General features: G+C 34.2%; 1 protein-coding gene across 5 annotated transcripts in view; it reads left to right on the top strand.

Annotated features, from left to right (window-relative positions):
• Positions 1-20,207, top strand: part of FANCL (FA complementation group L) — a 298,207-nt gene that overhangs the window by 275,486 nt on the left and 2,514 nt on the right. For all 5 annotated transcript variants that reach the window (XM_032352198.1, XM_032352197.1, XM_032352196.1 and 2 more), the window contains 5 exons: positions 11,503-11,653; positions 17,970-18,053; positions 18,552-18,597; positions 18,672-18,753; positions 19,564-19,680. In XM_032352198.1, coding sequence (XP_032208089.1) covers positions 11,503-11,653; positions 17,970-18,053; positions 18,552-18,597; positions 18,672-18,753; positions 19,564-19,680 — 480 coding nt within the window. The remainder of the gene's footprint in view (positions 1-11,502; positions 11,654-17,969; positions 18,054-18,551; positions 18,598-18,671; positions 18,754-19,563; positions 19,681-20,207) is intronic.

Raw genomic sequence — 20,207 nt, 5'->3', positions numbered from 1 at the left:
TTCATCCCTTTCATGGCTGCATAGTATTCCGTTGTGTATATGTGGACACTTACATTGCTTTCATATCATGGATTCTGTACATAACAGTGCAATCAACAGAGGGGTGCACACACCTTTTCAAATTAATGTTTTTATATTCTTTGGGTAAGTACCCAGTAGTGGAATTAACAGAGTCATATGATTTTTCTATTTTTAATTTTTTGAAGAGCTACCATACTGTTTTCCGCAGTAGCCACGCTAGTTTGCATTCTGACCAGTAGTGATTTTTCCCCCCTCTGCATCCTCGCCAACACTTGTTATTTCTTGTTTTTTGATTCTGGTCATTCTGACAGGTGTAGGCTGATATCTCTTTGTGATTTTGATTTGCACTTCCCTGATGATTAGTGATGTTGAGCATCTTTTGATGTGTTTGTTTGCCATCTGTTTGTCTTCTAGAGAAAACTGTCTATTCAGGTCCTCTGCCTTTTTTTTTTTTTTTTTTTTTTAAAACGAGAAAGGGATGTAGGAGTGCAGAGGCAAGGGGAGAGAGAGAATCTTAAGCAGGCTCCACACCTAGCACAGAGCCTCATGTGCGGCTTGATATCACAATCCTGAGATGATGACCTGAGCTAAATCAAGAGTCAGATGATTTACCAACTGAGCTACCCAGGTACACCCCTTGCCCATTTTTTATTTGAATATTTGTGGTTTTTTTGGTCTTCACTTGTGTAAGTTCTTTATATATTTTGGATATTAACTTCTTAACAAATATATCATTTATCAGTTTCCTTTCATTTTGTTGATGGTTTCTTTCACAGCAAAAGCTTTTTCTTTGGTGTCGTCCCAGTAGTTTGTTTTTGTTTTTCTTGCCTGAGGTGATACATTCAGAAAAATGTTACTAAGGCTGCTATCAAAGAGATTACTACCTGTTGTTTCTTCCAGGATTTTTGTAATTTCAGGTCTCATTTGGGTCTTTAATCCAATATGAATTTATTTTTGAGTATGGTGTAAGAAAGTGGTCCAGTTTAATTGTTTTGCATGGAGCTGTCCAGTCTCCCCAGCATAATTTATTAAAAATACTGTCTTTTCCCCATTATTTATTCCTGCCTTCTTCATCCTAGATTAATTGACCTTATAAGCGTGGGTTTATTTCTCTTTAGTCTTTCCATTGATCTATGTATCTATTTTTGTGCCAGGTCTTTCATTTTTTTTTTTTTAAGATTTTATTTATTTGACAGAGATCACAAGTAGGCAGAGAGGCAGGCAGAGAAAGAGGGGAGGCAGGCTCCCTGCTGAGCAGAGAACCCAGTATGGGGCTCGATCCCAGGACACTGGATCATGACCTGAACTGAAGGGAGAGGCTTTAACCCACTGAGCCACCCAGGTGCCCTGGTCTTTGACCTTCTTAAGTTTTTTCCTAAGTATTTAATTTTTGGGGGTGTAATTGTAAATGTTATTGTTTTCTTAATTTCTGCTTCTGCTACTCAGTATATAGAAATGCAAGAGATTTCTGTAATACTAATTTTGTATCCTGCAACTTTCCTGAATTCATTGATCAGTTCTAATAGTTTTTTGGTGGAGCCTTTAAGGTGTTCTGTATGGAGTTTTATGTCATCTGCAAAGAGTGACAGTTTACTTTATCCTTAATATTTTGGATGTTGTTTATTTCTTTTTCCTGTCTCATTCCTATAGTTCGGACTTCCAGTACTATATTGAATAAAAGTGGTAGGAATGGACATCCTTACCTTGTTTCTGATCTTAGGTGAAGAGCTCTGTTTTTCACCATTGAGTATGGTGCTATTTGTCAGTTTGTCATATATGGCCTTCATTGTGTTGAGATACATTTCCTTTCAAACCACTTCATTGAGAGATTTTATCATAAAAGTATGTTGTATTTTGTCAAATGATTTTTTGCATCTTACTGTGGTATTCATACCATTTTTATCCTTTCTGTTATTAATGTGAAATATCATATTGGTGAGTATTGAACCAATCCTTCTTGATCGTGCTGAATGATTTTTTTTAATGTGTTGAATTTTTTTAAAGTTTTTATATCTTTGTTCATCAGAGATACTGGCCTGTGGTTTCTTCTTTTTGTAGTGTCTTTGTCTGATTTTGGTATCAGGGTAATGCTGGCCTTATAGAATGAATTCGGAAGTTTTCCCTCTTTTTCTGTTTGTTTTTTTTTATATAGTTTGGGAAGAACGTGTACTGAGTCTTCTTTAAATGTTTGGTAGCATTTACATGTCCTGAATTTTGTTTGTTGTTGTTTTTTTTTGTTGTTGTTGCTGATTCAATTTTATTAGTAGTAATTGGTCAGTTCAAATTTTCTCTTCATGATTCAGTTTTGGAAGATTGTGTTTCTAGGATTTATCCATTTCTCCTAGGTTGTCTAATTTGTTGGCATATAATTTTTCATAATCTCATAATCCTCTATTTTTGTAAGGTCAGGTATTTCTCATTTTAATTGTATTAGTCCTATCTTTGTTGATGAGTCTGGCTAAGACTTTATCAATTTTATTTGTTTTCAAGGAGTTTGTTCCTGGTTTTAGTGATCTTTTCTATTTTTCAAATCTCAATTTCGTTCCTTCCTGCTCTGATATTTATCATTCCTCTTCCTCTGACTTTGGGCATTGTTTTTTTGTGTCTAGCCATTCTAGGTGTAAGGTTAAGTTGTTTGAGATTTGCTTTTTTTTTTTTTTTTTTTTTTTTTTTTTTAAGTAGTCCTGTATTGCTATAAGCTTCCCTTTTAGAACACCTTTTGTTGTATTCCAGAGATTTTGAACCATTGTGTTGTCATTTTTCTCCATTTTTAAAATTTTTCTGTGATTTTTTACTTGACTGATTCATTGTTGAGTAGCATGTTATTTAGCATCTATGTATAATGTACTTTCCAGACTTTTGTCATAATTGATTTCTACTTTCCTACTGTAGTGGTTAGGAAAGATGCTTGATAAAATTCTTGAGGCTTTTTGTAGCCTAACATCTGATCTCTTCTGGAGGATGTTCTGTGTGCACTTGAATAGACTTTGAAGAAGACTCTATATTTTTTTACCTAAACCTAATGGGAGGAGGCTAAGCAGTTAGTTACAATTTAAAGCCAAGGTAGGGAGAATTGATATCTTCTTACTTAAAGGCTCTAGGCAAGAGGGGAAAGGATGGAAATGTCCCATGGGATGGGCTTTGTGTGAGACAGTTTTAGGTACATTCTTGAATATACTCCTCCATCCTTAGGGTGGTGGCACATCATGCCCATGTTACAGTCAGGGAAAGTGAGGTCCTGAGAAGTTAAACTTTGAGTTAGAGCTGAGATTTGAACCAAGTCTGCTGGCTCTTCTATCAATACTCTTTTTCCTCTAGCCACCACCCTTTACCATGTGCAATCACTCCTACCAATATCTGTATTGAATTCGCAGAGGGTCTGCCTTTGTGTTCCCAGTCCAGGTTACAGTGCGGGGTGGGGGGGATGGGGGTCATGAAATCAATGCCAGGAAAGTGCAGTCTAAGGCCACCCAGCAGCTCCCATGGATTTCTGAGAGCCAGCAGCCACACATGAACAGCTCTGGAGAAAGAGGTGAGGTCCTTGCCGGCTTCTTTTCCTCACCACAGAATGGTTGGCAGTGTCTGTGTCTCTTACCTGTTTTTTCTTTCCCAATGCCCTCTCAAGTTTGGTTCTTTCTTTCCTCAATTATCCACTTCCTCCCCACCCTCCCCAGTCTCTTCCTTCAGAATAATTTGTATGAGTACCTGTATACATTGCTTTTCATTTCCTTTCAACATTGGCTCTACTTCCATTTTTCCCCTCTGCACCCCACGATTCTTGATTTCGTCAGAATAGGCAGCATAAGCAATTACCTGCCACAAATATATTTGGAACCTCCCCTCAATGACCAAGTCCTTCCTCATCCCACAGTGAAGTCTAGTGATAATACAGTTGAGAGAGAGACATTTGGACATCGGCATACAAATTTTCTAAAGATTATACCCCAGGCATTATTTAGGTCAGTTTTTATTTTAAGGATTGGGTGTTATGCTTTCTGTACTTTTTTTTTTTTTTTTTTGGTCACCCACATTATTTATCTTGGAGTTGCCAGGAGCTTAACCAACGTCTTGGGAGGATAGCATCTCTTCAGCTCCTGCTAAGTGTCAGCAGGTAGGGAGGTAATACACTTTATAATCAGGTAGAATTGGGTATGAAGAAGCTAGATCCATCATTCACTGGCTCTGAGAGATAGAGCAAACTACTTAAAAAAAAAAAAAAGAACGAGTGTTTTTGCTGTTTCTGAATGCAAAATTATGTATATGAAGTGTTCAAGTCCTCAACTTGTATTACTGTCAGTTTCTCCTTTCTTGGGTATTAATGATTGCTTTGTGTTTTTAGGTGCTCCTTTATTGGGTACATAAATATGTACAGCTGGATTCTTATCTTTGTCATTATGTAGTGTTCATCTTTGTCTCGTGCTACATGAATTGTTTAAATCTTTTAGAAATACGATCCTGTAACTTTTGGACTACAACAGGGATGGCTATTCATTGTTCTACTAGTCATTCTTAACTTTTTCTGCACATTAGAATCCTTTGGGGAGCTTTTAGACGTACCAAAGCCAAGGCCACATTGAACCAAGATTAATTAAAAAGGAAAGGCTGACGATGGAATCTAGATATTAGTGTTGAAGTTCCTTAGGTGATTGCAATATAATTTTTATTGTAGAGAAAGTTACAGGTATTGATACTATTTGTTGTTATCTGAATCTGTTGAAGGAAATGCTAGATTTTACTTCAAGAATATAAAGATGTATTTTTTTCACCTAAACTTCTGATTTTTCTGGTTAAGAATATCTGTTACAGACTTTTCAAAGATTATAACTTGCCTTATACAGTGAGCTTTTTTCTAGGAAATATTCCTGTTTTGTTCTGGGAGAGGTTGTTAAATATTTTAAATGTATAGGTCTAAAGAATTAAAAGTCAGTTACTGAATATTTGAAAAAAAAATGAAAGATTAGTCTATAACCCAACTCAACTAATTGAATTCAATTTCTTTTACAATAAATAGCTCACACTTAAGTTCTATAATTTGCCCTCCCCCAGTATTTTATTAAAACTTTTCAAAGGTACAGGAACATTGAAAAAGTTTATAATGAATTCTCATGTACCTACCACCTAGATTTTAGAGTTTACATTTATGGTTCTTATTTCATCACCTATCTTTCCATTTGTGCATTTCTCCATCCTTAAGTTGATTTGAGTTTTGGTGCCTTTCAAAGTAATTTGCAGGTGTCCAAAGATCTTTCCCCCAAATACTTCAGCGTATCTACTTTTACAAAAGTTTAGTTCTTTGTAAAATATGGGAACCGTGAAACACATAAATTCCAGTGTGCGTAACATAAATATCTGTAAATGAATATACTCACTCATGCAGTCCATTTTCAGGATACAGAGTGTTACCATTATCTCAGTTCTTTTATCTCCTACTAGTAATCCCTGTTGTTTTTATTTTTTATTTTAACTATGCCTTATTTTTACCTGTTTCAGACTTCTGTCATCTTTTGGAGATAGCCTCATTTCACCCAGTATATATGTATTTTTTTATTAACATATGTATTATTTGCCCCAGAGGTACAGGTTTGTGAATCATCAGTCTTATACAATTCACAGGACTCACCATAGCACATACCCTCCTTGATGTCCATAAGCCAGCCACCCTGTCCCTACCTCCCAGCCCCCAGCAACCCTCAGTTTGTTTCATGAGGTTAAGAGTCTCTTATGGTTTGTCTCCCTCCTGATTCCATCTTGTTTCATTTTTTTCTTCCCTTCCCTCCATGACCCCCTGCCCTACCTCTCAAATTCCTCATGTCAGAGAGATCATATGATAAATGTCTTTCTCTGGTTGACTTATTTCACTCAGCATAATACCCTCTAGTTCCATCCATGTCATTGCAGACAGCAAGATTTCATTTCTTTTAATGGCTGCATAGTATTCCATTGCATATATATACCACATCTTCTTTATCCATTCATCTGTTGGTGGGCATCTAGGTTCTTTCCATAGTTTGGCTATTGTGGACATTGCTGCTATAAACATTCATCACCCAGCATATTTTTAAAATTCTCCATGTTGTGACATGTGTCAGTGGTTTGTTCTTTTTATTCCTGAGTGGTAGTCCATTACATGAATATACTTGAATTTGTTTATTCTAACTTTTATTAAATGACATTTGGACTTATACTAATTTTCGGCTGTTTGAATAAAACTGATACAAACATTCTTATATAAGTCTTTCTACGGACAAATCTTTTCACCTCTATTGGAGTGGAATTGCTAGGTCATAAGATAGGAGTATATTTAGTTTAATTTAAAGAAGGTGTTAGGTCTTTTCAAAAGTGTTGTGCCATTTTACATGCTTACCAGCAGCATAGGAGAGTTAAGATTGTTTTACAGCTTTGCCTACATTTTATATTTTATTTTAGTATTACTTTTTAATGTCAGTATTCTTTTTTCCTGAATTTTGCTTTATTTGATTCATTCTTTTTTTTAATTTTTTTAAAGGTTTTATTTATTTATTTGACAGAGAGAGAGAGAAAGAGAGAGAGAGAGAGAGACAGAGATCACAAGTAGGCAGAGAGGCAGGCAGAGGCAGAGAGAGAAGCAGGCTTCCCGCTGAGCAAGGAGCCCGATGCGGGGCTCGATTCCAGGACCCTGATTATGACCTGAGCTGAAGGCAGCAGCTTAACCCACTGAGCCACCCAGGCACCCCTATTTGATTCATTTTTAAATTCATTTTGCACACTGTAAATTTGCTCTGCTACATTCTCCCCCCCCCCCCCCAAATCTTAAAATAGTAGCTTTGGTGAGATGTGAAACTCCTTACATTAAAAAAATGGGAACTTGGCAATTTTTATTTTTGAAAATATTTTTTAGAAAACTTTGCTTCTTGTAAAATATTTAGCTTTGATATTAATTTTGGCCATATAGTGTGCATTCCTTTTGCATTTATGATTATATATGTAGAATTTTGCATTGTTTGAAACTACATTTAGAAATGGGCTTTTGTTTTCCAGTTTCAGTAGGAAAGTTAGTTCAAAATAAGAGTTTGTGAATGATTTATTGGATAAAATGAGCAGTTGGGAAAAAACCTGTTTTTCAGATAGCTTACCGATACATTAGTTTTGATGTCTACCTCCTAAGTTCATTGAAATTCCCAAGAGAAATGTTTCTGTGTCTCAGTATTCACCTTTTTTGGATTCTGTCTAGAACATAAAAATAATAACGTATCCACTTCACATGACTGTGTAGTAAAATCTGATGATGACTTTTTTTTATTATTTGTACAAAATGTAGAGTTAGTTTTAAGTGGAGCTATGTTTAGGATTTCATTTACAGTCAGGCACACCAGAAATGGACATTGTGTTTTGGTATACTTACTTTCAAATGAAAGATGCCACTGTGAAAAAACATTTTGTGACTTTTTGGTTTTTTTGGTTAGTTTTTCCATGGCTTAACAATGAAATAGGTAATTGTAGATTTCTATACAGATATAGCTATAAGTGGAGAAAAAGAGACATTATTGTCTCTTCAACAAATAATATTGGGAAGTAGGATATCCACAACAAAAAAAGAAATTGAACCCTTACCTTGCATTGTACACAAAAATAAAAATGAATTAATGACTTAAATAGTAAGACCTGCAACTAAAAACTACTACAAATACAAAACAGGGGGGGATACTTCCTGATCTTAGTCTCACTAATGATCTCTTGATTGACACCAGAAGCACAGGCAACAAAGCAAAAATAGACACAGTCATCAGCTTGTACATGTTAAATATGTACAGTTCTTGTGTATCGTTCACATCTCAATAAAGTTATTAATAAATCAACATACTGTCCAGTAATTGTATTGTTGTGTATGTATCTGAAGATTTCTCTAGAGAAAGGAATGACATCAGTGTGGAGCAATAGGAATGTGATACGTCTGTTAGCCATGTGGAGATCATCTATATAGTGATAGCTGAGCAGTTCTGGAGTTCTCTATCTGGCCTAAAGAAATTTGGGAATCATAGAAATTTGAGATTGTAGTTAGAGAAGATCCTTACTGAAGCTTGGGAAGTATTTGTTTACTCTGTGTAAACATAACTATGGATGCATATTAAACAATGTTAATTGCAAGCCATGATAAAGAACTGTGGTTTTAATCAGTAACATAAAACAGTTTGCAAGCTACCTGTTAACTAATAGTAGCCTTAAGAAATAAAATGATGAAGCTCATAAATAATTACTTTTATGTCAGGTAGTTGACTTCAGTTTACTTAAATCTTGGAATTTGTGTTGCTGTCATTAAGTGGTGGTATAACAAAGAAAAAATACCACTTTGAGAAGAACTGCATTTACATTGTTGTAAGCCAGGAAGTTACACTTTCAGGTTTGCAGAACACAAATATCAACCTAATTGCAATATAAATAATGGGCTTCAGGGGAATATGACTAGAGAGGAAAACATCCAGTTAGAAGGTGTTTTGAATGGTTTTCGGAGGCAGACTGATAAGTTCAGTTTACATTTTAGGTAGGGTATGCTGCGGTAAGTCAGTGATGGTATGTCTGGATGTGGAAACAAGAGCGAGGGGGTTATTTTAATAGTAAATAGTAATACTAGGGTAAATAGAGTTACCAAAAAATATGTTAAAAATGAAATTTAAAAAAGGTCTTTAGTTATTGAATATATTAGCTATAAAAAGAAATCACAGCTGATTTCTTGTTTGGTTATCTAAAGAACGGTGGCATGTTTAATAACAAAACAAAACTTGGGAGTTTGGTTTCTGATTTCTGTTTGGCATCTAAATTTGTAGATAAGTATGGCATAACAAAAGAGAACAAGTACTCTACCTTCAAGATTTTATTCCTACACTTAACCTACCTCACACCCCCCCCACCCACCGGCCCCTGTTTATTGAAGGTTGCAGAGTTGAATTGGCTTTGTGAAACTGAGCCATGACTTCATCTAGGTGTGCCTTAAGCATGTGTAAGTACAAAGTATACCTTTAAGGAAGTACTTCCTTTTCACGTTACTCAGGGTATACTGCATTGCTGACTTATATCAGTTATTTGGGATAAATACATTTGTAATATTATTTTCAGTGACTTTTTAAAAATATGTTTTGCTTCTTTGAAACAGTAAGATCCTTAAATTTTTTTTTTTTTTAAGATTTTATTTATTTACTTGACAAAAGATCACAAGTAGGCAGAGAGGCAGAGAGAAAGGGAAGCAGGCTAGCCACTGAGCAGAGAGCCCGATGTGGTGCTCAATCCCAGGACCCTGAGATCATGACCTGAGCCCAAGGCAGAGACTTAACCCACTGAGCCACCCAGGCGCCCGGATCCTTAATTGTTCTTTTTAAACTTTTAGTTTTGATTTTAGTATAACATATTTAATAAATAGTGGTGACCATTAAAATACTACTTTATAAGAAACTCTTGACTTTGAAAGTAATGATGAATTGATTTTTAAAATCAGGAATGGTAGAGGCACCTGGTGGCTCAGTTGGTTAAGCATCTGCCTTTAGTTTGGATCATGATACAAGGGTCTTAGGATCAAGCCTCCTTCTCCCTCTCACCCCCCCCCCCGCCCCCCAATAGTGCTCTCTCTCTCTTCCTCTCAAATACATAAACAAAATCCTTTTTCTTTTTTTTTTTTTTTTAAATTTATATATTTGACAGAGATCACAAGTAGTCAGAGAGGCAGACAGAGAGAGAGGAAGAAGCTGGCTCTCTGTTGAGCAGAGAGCCCAATGTGGGGCTCGATCCCAGGACCCTGAGATCATGACCTGAGCCGAAAGCAGAGACTTTAACCCACTGAGCCACACAGGCGCCCCCATAAACAAAATCCTTAAAAAAAAAAAAAAGGCTTTAGTTCTTATTATTACTGAAAATGTATTTGTTAATCCCTATGAAAGTTTAATGTCTGAAACACAGAATTCAGATGTTGGCTAGAAACTTAACATTAGAAGAAATCTTATTTGTAATTTGTTTGAATTCTCAGAAATATGTAAAACCCAGTCATTGTTTTATTACATATTCGAAAGTTGGAAAGAGTAAATCTTAAAAGTTCTCATCACAAGGGCAGAATTTTTTTTTGGAACTTCAGTGACAGATAACTAGGTTTACTGTGATTGTTTAACAGTATACACAAATAATAAATTGGGGTGTACACGTGAGACTAATATAACGTATGTCGATTTTACCTCAAAAAAAAAAAAGTGGAACCTCATGGAATTTACAGATGTCTTCTTAGTAATGAATAGTCTCTATTAAAATCCTATGCTTCTGGATTTATATCAGTATTTGTCAGTACTAGATATTCCACAAGGTGCCTATGTGTGTGAAAAAACATTTTCAGGGTTAATACAAGTAAAATTTCATTACAGACATTAACAGATAAACATTTGCAATTGATTTTGATAAAGGGATCCCTAACTTTTAGCCCCAATTAAACATTGTTCCCCATCCACATTATTCTCATTAATAGATCTATATTACAAAAAATGTACTCCATTATTATTTGAATTTAATCAATAAAAACCTTGTGGGAAAATATATGTAGAACCTTTTTATACTCTTTGCCTAAATAAGTCTGTAAAGTTAATAATGTTCAAAAGTAATTTAACTGAGGGATATCTGGGTGGTTCAGATGGTTGGGTGTCTGCCTTCGGCTCAGGTCGTGATCCCAGGGTCCTGAGAACAGGTCCGGCATCTGGCTCCTTGCTCAGCAGGCATCTGCTTCTCCCTCTGCCTGCCGCTGCCACTGCTTGTGCACACTACTCTTTCTCTCCCCATTCTGACAAATAAATAAAATCTTTAAAAAAAATAGTAATTTATGGGGCACCTGGGTGGCTCAGTGGGTTAATGCCTCTGTCTTTGGCTCAGGTCATGATCCCAGGGTCCTGGGATTCGAGTCCCACATCGAGCTCTCTGCTTGGTGGGGAGCCTGCTTCCCCCTCTCTCTCTGCCTGCCTCTCTGCCTTGTGATCTCAATCTCTCTCTCTCTCTCTGTGTCAAATAAATAAATAAAATATTTCTAAAAAATAGTAATTTAATTGAATTACAAATAGCGCTACATTTAACTTGATAACTGCATGTTAGATAACTTGATAACTTTCATAGTAAAATTGTATAGAGACTATGCTCAATACATATACAATATAGCCGTTAATAAAGTACATACATGTTGTACTAGTAATTACTGTTCTATAAATGTAGTGCAGAATGCATCATGGTAAAAATAAATATGGTCTTTAAAAAACAATTTCTGGCAAGATGCACAGTCCCAATGACAAATAGAAAATTCTGTCAATGCTAATGGAGGTGAAGAGAGGTGAAGCAGAGAGAGTTGACTCTTGTTTACTTGAGTAGTTTCAGCTAAAATGAAACAGAGCTTAAAATTTCTAAATTGAATTGTATTTTAAGTGAAAGATTATCTGCTGTTGATAAGAGCATCATGCAACTTATGCAGCTTTTATCTGTCTTTCACAGAGCTCCTTAATAAGCATTTACGGTCAGTTTTTGGCAGCCTTAGAATCACTGAAGGCATTCTGGGATGTTATGGATGAAATCGATGAGAAGACTTGGGTGCTTGAGCCAGAAAAACCTACCCGGAGTGCGACAGCACGCAGAATTGCACTAGGTACAGAAAAAGGATTAAGGAGACTTTGTGTGTGTGCGTTTGTACTTTGTATTAATTAGGAAAATGGGCCCAAACAGGACATTGGACTCTTAGGTGAGACTCTTCTTTTTGCATGAAGTTAACTATTAAAACTTACTGGGATGAACTGTGATTTATTACTATGTATTTGAATAACTATTTCAGGAGAAAACGGCAAACACTGAGGTGTTTCATTATAAAAGGTGATGATCAATGGAAGTATCATTCAGAGATACTGTTTAATTAGCTTTTAATTAGCACAGAAATAGTGAAACAGATTTTTCAAAACTTACATGACTTAGGGAAAAAATTATAATAATGAAATCTTCATCCATGAGACTAGACAAGATTAATATGAACAGATCTGGGAATATTTTCTGACAAAATTTAGAGGATAAAAGAAGCTGAAGTGGGCCATGCCTGCCATTAAAGAATAATCAGAAAGCACAAAATAATAAGCATTTTAGGTATTTTCTTTACTATAAATAACATGATATTAATGAATAAGATGTGATAGAACAGTAAATATCCTTGTAACATTACCATATTCTCTTTATTATAAAATTATTGCTTTATGTATTTTTATTATGAAAAAGCAATATGTCAGTTTTAGAGTTCAACCTCTCAATATTTTAGATGTTTTAAACTATATTTGAGTTCACAGTAAGTAGTGTAGATGCTTATAAGATACCTATTTATATCTTTCCTTCTTGTTTTCCTTGAAAGCCCAAATAAATATATTGTTAAAAGGCATATATTTCTAAGGATGTTATGAAATTCTGTTGTGAATCATATCCACATTAGCAATTTTTGTAGTTTCTCCCCAGGCGTAATAGATTATCTGGGAGAAAAGAAGTAACATGTAATTATGAGAAAAGGAAGGTATCATTGTGCAAGCAGTTCTGCAAGTAGTATTGTTACTCCGTCTAAAAAGTCTAACGGTATTTAATTTGGAATAATTAACAAATTATGGTGTATTTGTGAACAAATAGATATTAAGAATGAAAGCATTTTCTTCAAAGGAGTGTAGTAATTAATTTTCTTCATAGCTCCATTTAAATCATTATTTTGATCAGGTAATGATTAAATATACCTTTTATTATATTTTTCATTGTTCAGCATAGACAACCTGGTTTTTTATTCACTCTCTCTATATTTACTTTTAGCTCTTTTTTTTTTTTTTTTTTTTGCCTCAGGCATTGATTTGTCTTTTTAAGACCCAAGTTTTCAGCAAAGTAATTGAAATATATTAAATAATATACCCACTGTTAAGTGAAAGCACTTTCTGGAGCCATTAGTACATGACATTGCTAAAGGCTAATACAGAATTTGTGCTCATGGTAATGAATGTATAAACAAATGAGACTGTAAGTTAACTTAAAATTTTTGTTTTTCTCAGGAATGATTTGTAGTCATTTTGTTTTACTTGATTATCTCCTTTTGTCAGATCTATTGTAATTGTGTTCATATTGTTGCCAACCTTAGCCAAAAACTAATGTTACACTGTTATAAAGCCATTTTTACTGTAAAAAATCCAAATAGACCTTATAGTTATACTAATGTACCTTTAAGAAATAGTAACATTTCTGAAATTATTACAATATTCCAGTAGGTAGAATTTATAAAGGAATTTACTGCCAAATAGAAATAGATTTTCTTAGATTCCATAAACTAGGTAAGTTGTTTTGTTATTGAATAAACAGTATCTGATTTAATATGAATTGAATCCATTGTTAACTTATAATGGAACAAAAGAACTCAAAATATTTTTTATTTCTGTATTATTTTTTTTTTTTTAAGTTTTTAAATTCCAGGTGACCTACTATGTAATATTAGTTTCAGATGTACCATATAGTGATTCAGTACTTCCATACAACACTGGGTGCTCATCACAAGTGCCCTCCTTAATCCCCATCACCTGTTTAACCCATTCCACCACCTACCTCCCCTCTGGTAACCATCACTTTGCTCTCTATAGTTAAGAGTCTCTTTTCTTGGTTTGCCTCTCTCTCTCTTTTATCTCCCTATGCTAATTTGTTTTCTTAAATTCCATATATGAGTGAAATCATATGGTATTTATCTCTCTCTGACTGATTTCACTTAGTGTAATTCTTTCTCGCTCCATCCACATAGTGCCACAGCAAGATTTCATTTTTTTTTTTTTAATGGCTGGTAATATTCCATTGTATATCTATACCCCTACTTCTTTATCCATTCATCAGTTGATGGACACTTGGGCTGTTTTCATAATTTGGCTATTGTAGATAATGTTGCTATAAACATCAGGGTGCATATATCCCTTAAAATTAGTATTTTTGTATTCTTTGGGTAAATACCTAGAAGTACAATCGCTGGTTTGTAGGGTAGTTCTGTTTTTAACGTTTTAAGGAACCTCTGTATTGTTTTCCAGAGTGGCTCCATTAGTTTGAATTCCCACCAACAGTGTAAGAGGGTTCCCCTTTCTGCACATCCTCGCCACCACCTGTTGTTTCTTTTGTTGTTTTTAGCCATTCTGATAGGTGTGAAGTGCTGTCTTATTGTAGTTTTGATTTCTGTTTCCCTGATGAAGAGTGATGTTGAGCATCTTTTTGTGTCTGTTGGCCATCAGTATGTCTTCTTTGCAAAAATGTTTATTCATATTCATATCTTCTGCCCATTTTCAATTGGATTGTTTTTTGGGTATTGAGTTTCACAAGGTCTTTATATATTTTGTATACTAACCCTATATCAGATATATCATTTGCAAATAACTTCTCCCATTCCATACAGTGCTTTTTAGTCTTGTGGATTCATTCTGTTTGCAGAAGCTTTTTATTCTGATAAGGTCTCAATTGTTTATCTTTGCTTTTGCTTTTGTTTCCCTTGTCTCAGAAGATAGTTCTAGAAAGAGGTTGCTATGGCCAGTGTCACAAAGAGATTACTGCCTGTGTTCTCTTCTAGGATTTTTATGGATTAAGGTCCCACACTTAGGTCGTCTTTTAGCCATTTTGAAATTATTTTTGTGTTTGGTGTAAAAAAGTATTTCAGTTTCATTCTCCTGCATGTTTCTGTCCAGTTTCCCCATCATCATTTCCCATGAGATATTCTTTCCTGCTTTGTCAAAGATTAGTTGACCATATAGTTGTAGGTTTATTTCTGGGTATTCTGTTCCATTGATCTAGGTGTCTGTTTTTGTGCCATTACCATACTGTTTTGATCACTGCAGCTTTGTAATATAATTTGAAGTTTGGAATTTTGATGCCTCCAGCTTTGCTTTTCTTTTTCAAGGTTGCTTTGGCTATTCAGGGTCTTTTGTGATTCCATATAAATTTTAGGGTTGTTTATGTTCTGTGAAAAATGTTGGTAGTTTGATAGAGATTGCATTAAATGTGTAGATTGCTTTGGTTAGTATAGAGATTTCATTAAATGTGTAGATTGCTTTGGTTAGTATAGACATTTCGACAATATTTGTTCTTCCAATCCATGAGCATGGGATGTCTTTACATTTCTTTGTGTCATCTTCAGTTTTTTTGATCATTGTTTTATAGTTTTCAGAGTACAGGTCTTTCACCTCTTTGACTAGGTTTATTCCTAGGTATCTTATTTTTGGTGCAGTTGTAAATGGGGTTGATTCCTTTATTTCATTTTCTGCTGATTCATTATTGGTGTATATTAACGGAACAGACTTGTGTATGTTGATTTTGTATCCTTCAACTTTACTGAATCTGTTTATCTGTTCCAGCAGTCTTTTGGTGGAGTCTTCTGGGTTTTCTATATAGATATCATGTGTTCTGCAGAGAATGAAAGTTTGGCTTCTTCCTTGCTGATTTAGATGCCTTTTAATTCTTTTTGTTTTGTGATTGCTGTGGCTAGAATTCACCTGTGAAGCCATCTAGCCATGGACTTTGTTTCCTGGGAGTTTTTGGATTACTAATTAAATGTTTTTGCTTGTTATCAGTCTGTACAAGTTTTCTATTTCTTCCTGATCCAGTTTGGTAGTTTTTATGTTTCTAGGAATTTATCCACTTCCAGGTTGTCCCAATTATTTGCATATAAATTTTCATAATCTCTAATAATTGAATTTCTTCGGTGTTGGTTGTTATTTCTCCTCTTTCATTTGTGATTTTATTTATTTGGGTCCTTTCTGTTTTCTTTTTGACAAGTCTGGCTAGAGCTCTATTAATTTTATTAACTCAGAGAAACAGCACCTGGTTTCATTGATCTTTTCTATTGTTTTGTTTTATTTTATTTTTTTTAGTTTATCATTTATTTCTGTCTTAATCTTTATTATTTCTGTCCTTTTGCTGGCTTTAGGCTTCATTTATTGTTATTTTTCTAGCTCCTTTAAGCTTAAGGTTAGGTGGTTGGAGATTTTTCTTGCTTCTTGAGGTAGCCCTGTATTGCCATATATACTTCGGTGTTAAGACCACTTTTGTTGCATCTCCACGGTTTTGGACTGTTATCATTTTCATTTATTTCCATTTATTTAAATTTCTTCCTTTATTTCCTGGTTGACCCCATTCATTGTTGAGTAGCATGTTGTTAAACCTCCATTTATTTGTGGTCTTCCTCAATTTTTCTTAGGTGGGTTGACTTCATTGCATTGACTAAAAAAGGGGGTGGTTTCAGTCTTTTTGTATTTGGTGAGGTCTGTTTTGTGACCTAATATGTGATCTATTCTGTAGAATGTTCCATGTGCTCTTGAAAAGAATGTGTATTCTGCTGTTTTAGGATGGAATATTCTGAATATTTGTTAAGTCCATCTGGTTCAATGTGTCATTCATAGCCATTGTTTCCTTGTTGCTGTTCTGTTGAGATGATCTGTCCATTGATGAAAGTAGGGTGTTAAAGTCCCCTACTGTTATTGTTATTATCACTTAGTTCCTTTATGTTTGTTATTGTTTTATATATTTGGGTGCTTCTACTTTGGGTGAATAAATATTTGCAGTTGTTAGATGTTCTTGTTAGATTGTCCCCTTTTTCATCTCTTGTTACAGTCTTGGTTTAAAGTCTAGTTTGTCCATAGTTTAAAATAAAGCTATCCTATAACCAGCAATTGAACTACTAGGTATTCATCCAAAAGATACAAACAGTGATTTGAAGGCGAATATGCACCCCGATGTTTATAGCAGCAGTGTCCACAATAGCCAGAATATGGACAGAATCCAGATGTGTCCATCAACAGATGAAAGGATAAAGAAGATGTGGTATATATAAATACAGTGGAGTATTAGCCATCAAAAAGTGAAATCTTACCATTTGCAACATTGTGGATGGAACTAGAGGGTATTATGCTAAGTGAAGTCAGTCAGAGAAAGACAGTTATGATTTTACTCATATGTGGAATTTAAGAAACAACAGATGATCATAAAGGAAGGGATAGAAAAATAAGATGAAATCAGAGAGGGAGACAAACTGTAAGAGACTCTTAATCATAGGAAACAAAAACTAAGGGTTGTTGGAAGGGATGGGGTGAAGGGATGGGATAAGTGGGTGATGGGCTTTAAGGAGGGCACTTGGTGTAATGAGCTCTGGGTGTTATATGCAACTGATAAATTACTAAACTCTACCTCTGAAACTAGTAATACATTGTATAATGACTGAATTTAAAGAAAATAAAGTCATTTGTCCAATGTAAGTATGGCTACTCCCTCTTTCTTTTGATACCCATTTGTGTGACAAGTGTTACTCCACCCCCTCCCTTTCAATCTGCAGCTATCTTTAGGTGTAAAATGAATCTCTTGTAGGCAGCATATAGATGGGTCTTGTGTTTTTTTTCAATCCATTCTGAAACCCTGTGTCATTAGATTGGAAAATTTAGTCCAGTTACATTGAAAGTGATTATTTTTAGAAAATGTTTTGATAAAACTTCTTAAAAAGTCATAAACATGTTTGTCTTTACCATTTATTGTATTTCTGGTCTTTTAATTTTTGACCACAGTTCTGCTTTTCAAGAAAGTCATGGAAGTCATTTAGATAACTATTTCCTAATCTTATGATTTCTTTTAATGTTAAAGATCTTTATCACTCTATAGGTAACTTTTTAATGTATAATAGAATTCTGACCAGAATTCTAGTATAAATTATAGTAACTCAGTGGATTGACTGTGTATTTTGAAACTTTGGGTGGATCCCCAAATCTTTAGTCATAATCATAATTTCAAAATTTATTTCTCTTAGACTGTAAAATACTAATATACTTACACAAAAACTATAAAACATTGGCTAATCATTTGGTATAGTAAGTACCAGATAGATGCCCTTTTATTTTTTGATGAACTTTTCTACTTCTATAAACTTCAATATTCTTTTATTTTAGGAAATAATGTTTCAATAAATATAGAGGTTGACCCCAGGCATCCTAGTATGCTTCCTGAGTACTGCTTTCTTGGAGCAGATCATGGTATGAGATCTCATATTTAAATGTTTTTAACAGGGTCATAAAATTCTTATCTTGCACTGTTAAGATATTCTGAAATAGTAATTATTGGTAATCATTTTAAATGAAAATATTCTGAACTATGTACTTTTGTGATGTTTAAAAAATATGATTTGGATTTTCCAGCCAAGTAATTAGGAAATTCTGTATTTAACTATTTATATTTGTAAGTTGTTAAGAGAATAGATTTTAAAAGTTCTCATCAAAAAAATAAAAACTTTGTAACTACAAGTGGTGATGTTAACTAACCTTTGTAGTGAGTGTATTGCAATAAGTACATATACCTAATCATTATGCTGTACCCCCAAGACTAATACAATGTTATTTGCCAATTATAGCTCAGTAAAAAAAAAAAAAAAAAAAAAAAAAATTCGGTGTTTAATGTCTTTACAAAGTGAGAGCAGCCGATGCTAAATTATTAAACTTTTTTTTTTTTTTTTTTTTTTTTTTAAATATCTGAAGTGGTAAAACCTCTGGGAATTAAGCTGAGCAGAAACATACATTTGTGGTAGGTATCTCTGCAATACAATTGTTCTTTTTCTATTTTGCAAATTTAACAACACATTTTTTTTATGCTTTCAGGGATCCAGAAAATAGTCTGTTACAAAACTTGAAAGATGTTTTAGAAATAGATTTTCCAGCTCGTGCTAACCTGGAAAAATCTGTAAGTTTTATCAGTGCTTTGATATTCCAAACAGCATAGCATAATGAAAGTTAAATGTTCTTCTTTTAGACACCAGAGAAAAATGAGGCTGAAAGGGAGGGAGTTGGAAGAATATTATAACAGACTTCTGAACTGCAAGCAACAGTAGCATCAAAGAACTTGTTAACCTTTGATTAGTGGTTTAAGTATACTTTTTTCATGGTCTTCGCAGCAATAACGTGATTAATGACAGACATCTTTATTATTAAAAATAGGGGGAAAGGTCCAAAGTAGCTAATGAGATGTTTGGATATTCTGTTACTATCTACTTATGGATGATTGAAATAAAGTTTTAATTAACTAGATGTTATTTGTGAAAGGTGGCAGTACAGTTTTTAAAAATGAATAGACATTACTATGTTGTAAAAATAATAACCTTAGAATTGATTTTTTATAAAGTAGCTGGGGTTGCAGACGGTTAAAGTGGTAGGGATGTTTTTTTAATTCCTTTAGTTACAGAATTTTGAAATTTAGTAATCAAATGTCAGTTCTTCTCTTTCATACTACAGTGGCATTATACTGAAGTACAATATGGAAAAATTGTCTAAGCCCAAAATAGAATCTATTTTGAGTATATCTGTGTGCATTACTTACTGGATGAAAAAGGAAGCACTCTTCTTAGCAATAGCTTTTCTAAGGTGTTAAACAGTCATATAGCTACCTTTAGAAAAAACTTTATAAAAAGTTAATATTTATCTATACTATATTCACTTTTATGTTACGTGTATGTTTTAAACACATATACTTATCAATATTTGTTTTCCTTTGAAGGATTTTTCTATGGATTGTGGGATTTGTTATGCCTATCAGCTTGATGGCACCATTCCTGATCAAGTGTGTGATAACTCCCAGTGTGGACAGCCTTTCCATCAAATATGCTTATATGAGGTAGAAATAAAATAAAAATAACCTTGGCAAGGCTTTTTTTGGCTACCATGACATAGGGAGTATGCATATTTGAAATACACAGAGTGTAAATTCTGTTTAGTGAATGGTGATCTCTTTTGCCATTGGCCCCTTTATCAGTTGATTTCCAGATGCCCATGTGCTTTTATTTCTTCATCCTGGTTACTAGTAAGTGAAGAAATGTCCTAAAGTATCCCAAGAAAGGAGAAAATGTATCCAGAATATATTCATGGACTGTTTACTGATGCTAACAAATGAAATCAGTGGTACCTTGGACTGTTTAAGGCCTCCTGTAACTCAAGGCAAACTCTGTAGACTCATCCAAGAGGGAGTAGTGGCAATAAGGTGAAAGGGAAGTAGCACTATTGAGTATCTATTACTTTTCAGAGTAGACTTAAGTATAAAATAAATATAATAATCATTTGATATTGAGAAGAATGTATTTTATGCTCTAAAAATGTGATAGGACTCTCAGTGACATTTTATTTACTGTTATTTACTATATGTGA

Source organism: Mustela erminea, chromosome 7 (assembly GCF_009829155.1).
Source record: "Mustela erminea isolate mMusErm1 chromosome 7, mMusErm1.Pri, whole genome shotgun sequence".
NCBI lineage: Eukaryota > Metazoa > Chordata > Mammalia > Carnivora > Mustelidae > Mustela > Mustela erminea.
This window is presented reverse-complemented; position numbering and strand designations above follow the sequence as displayed.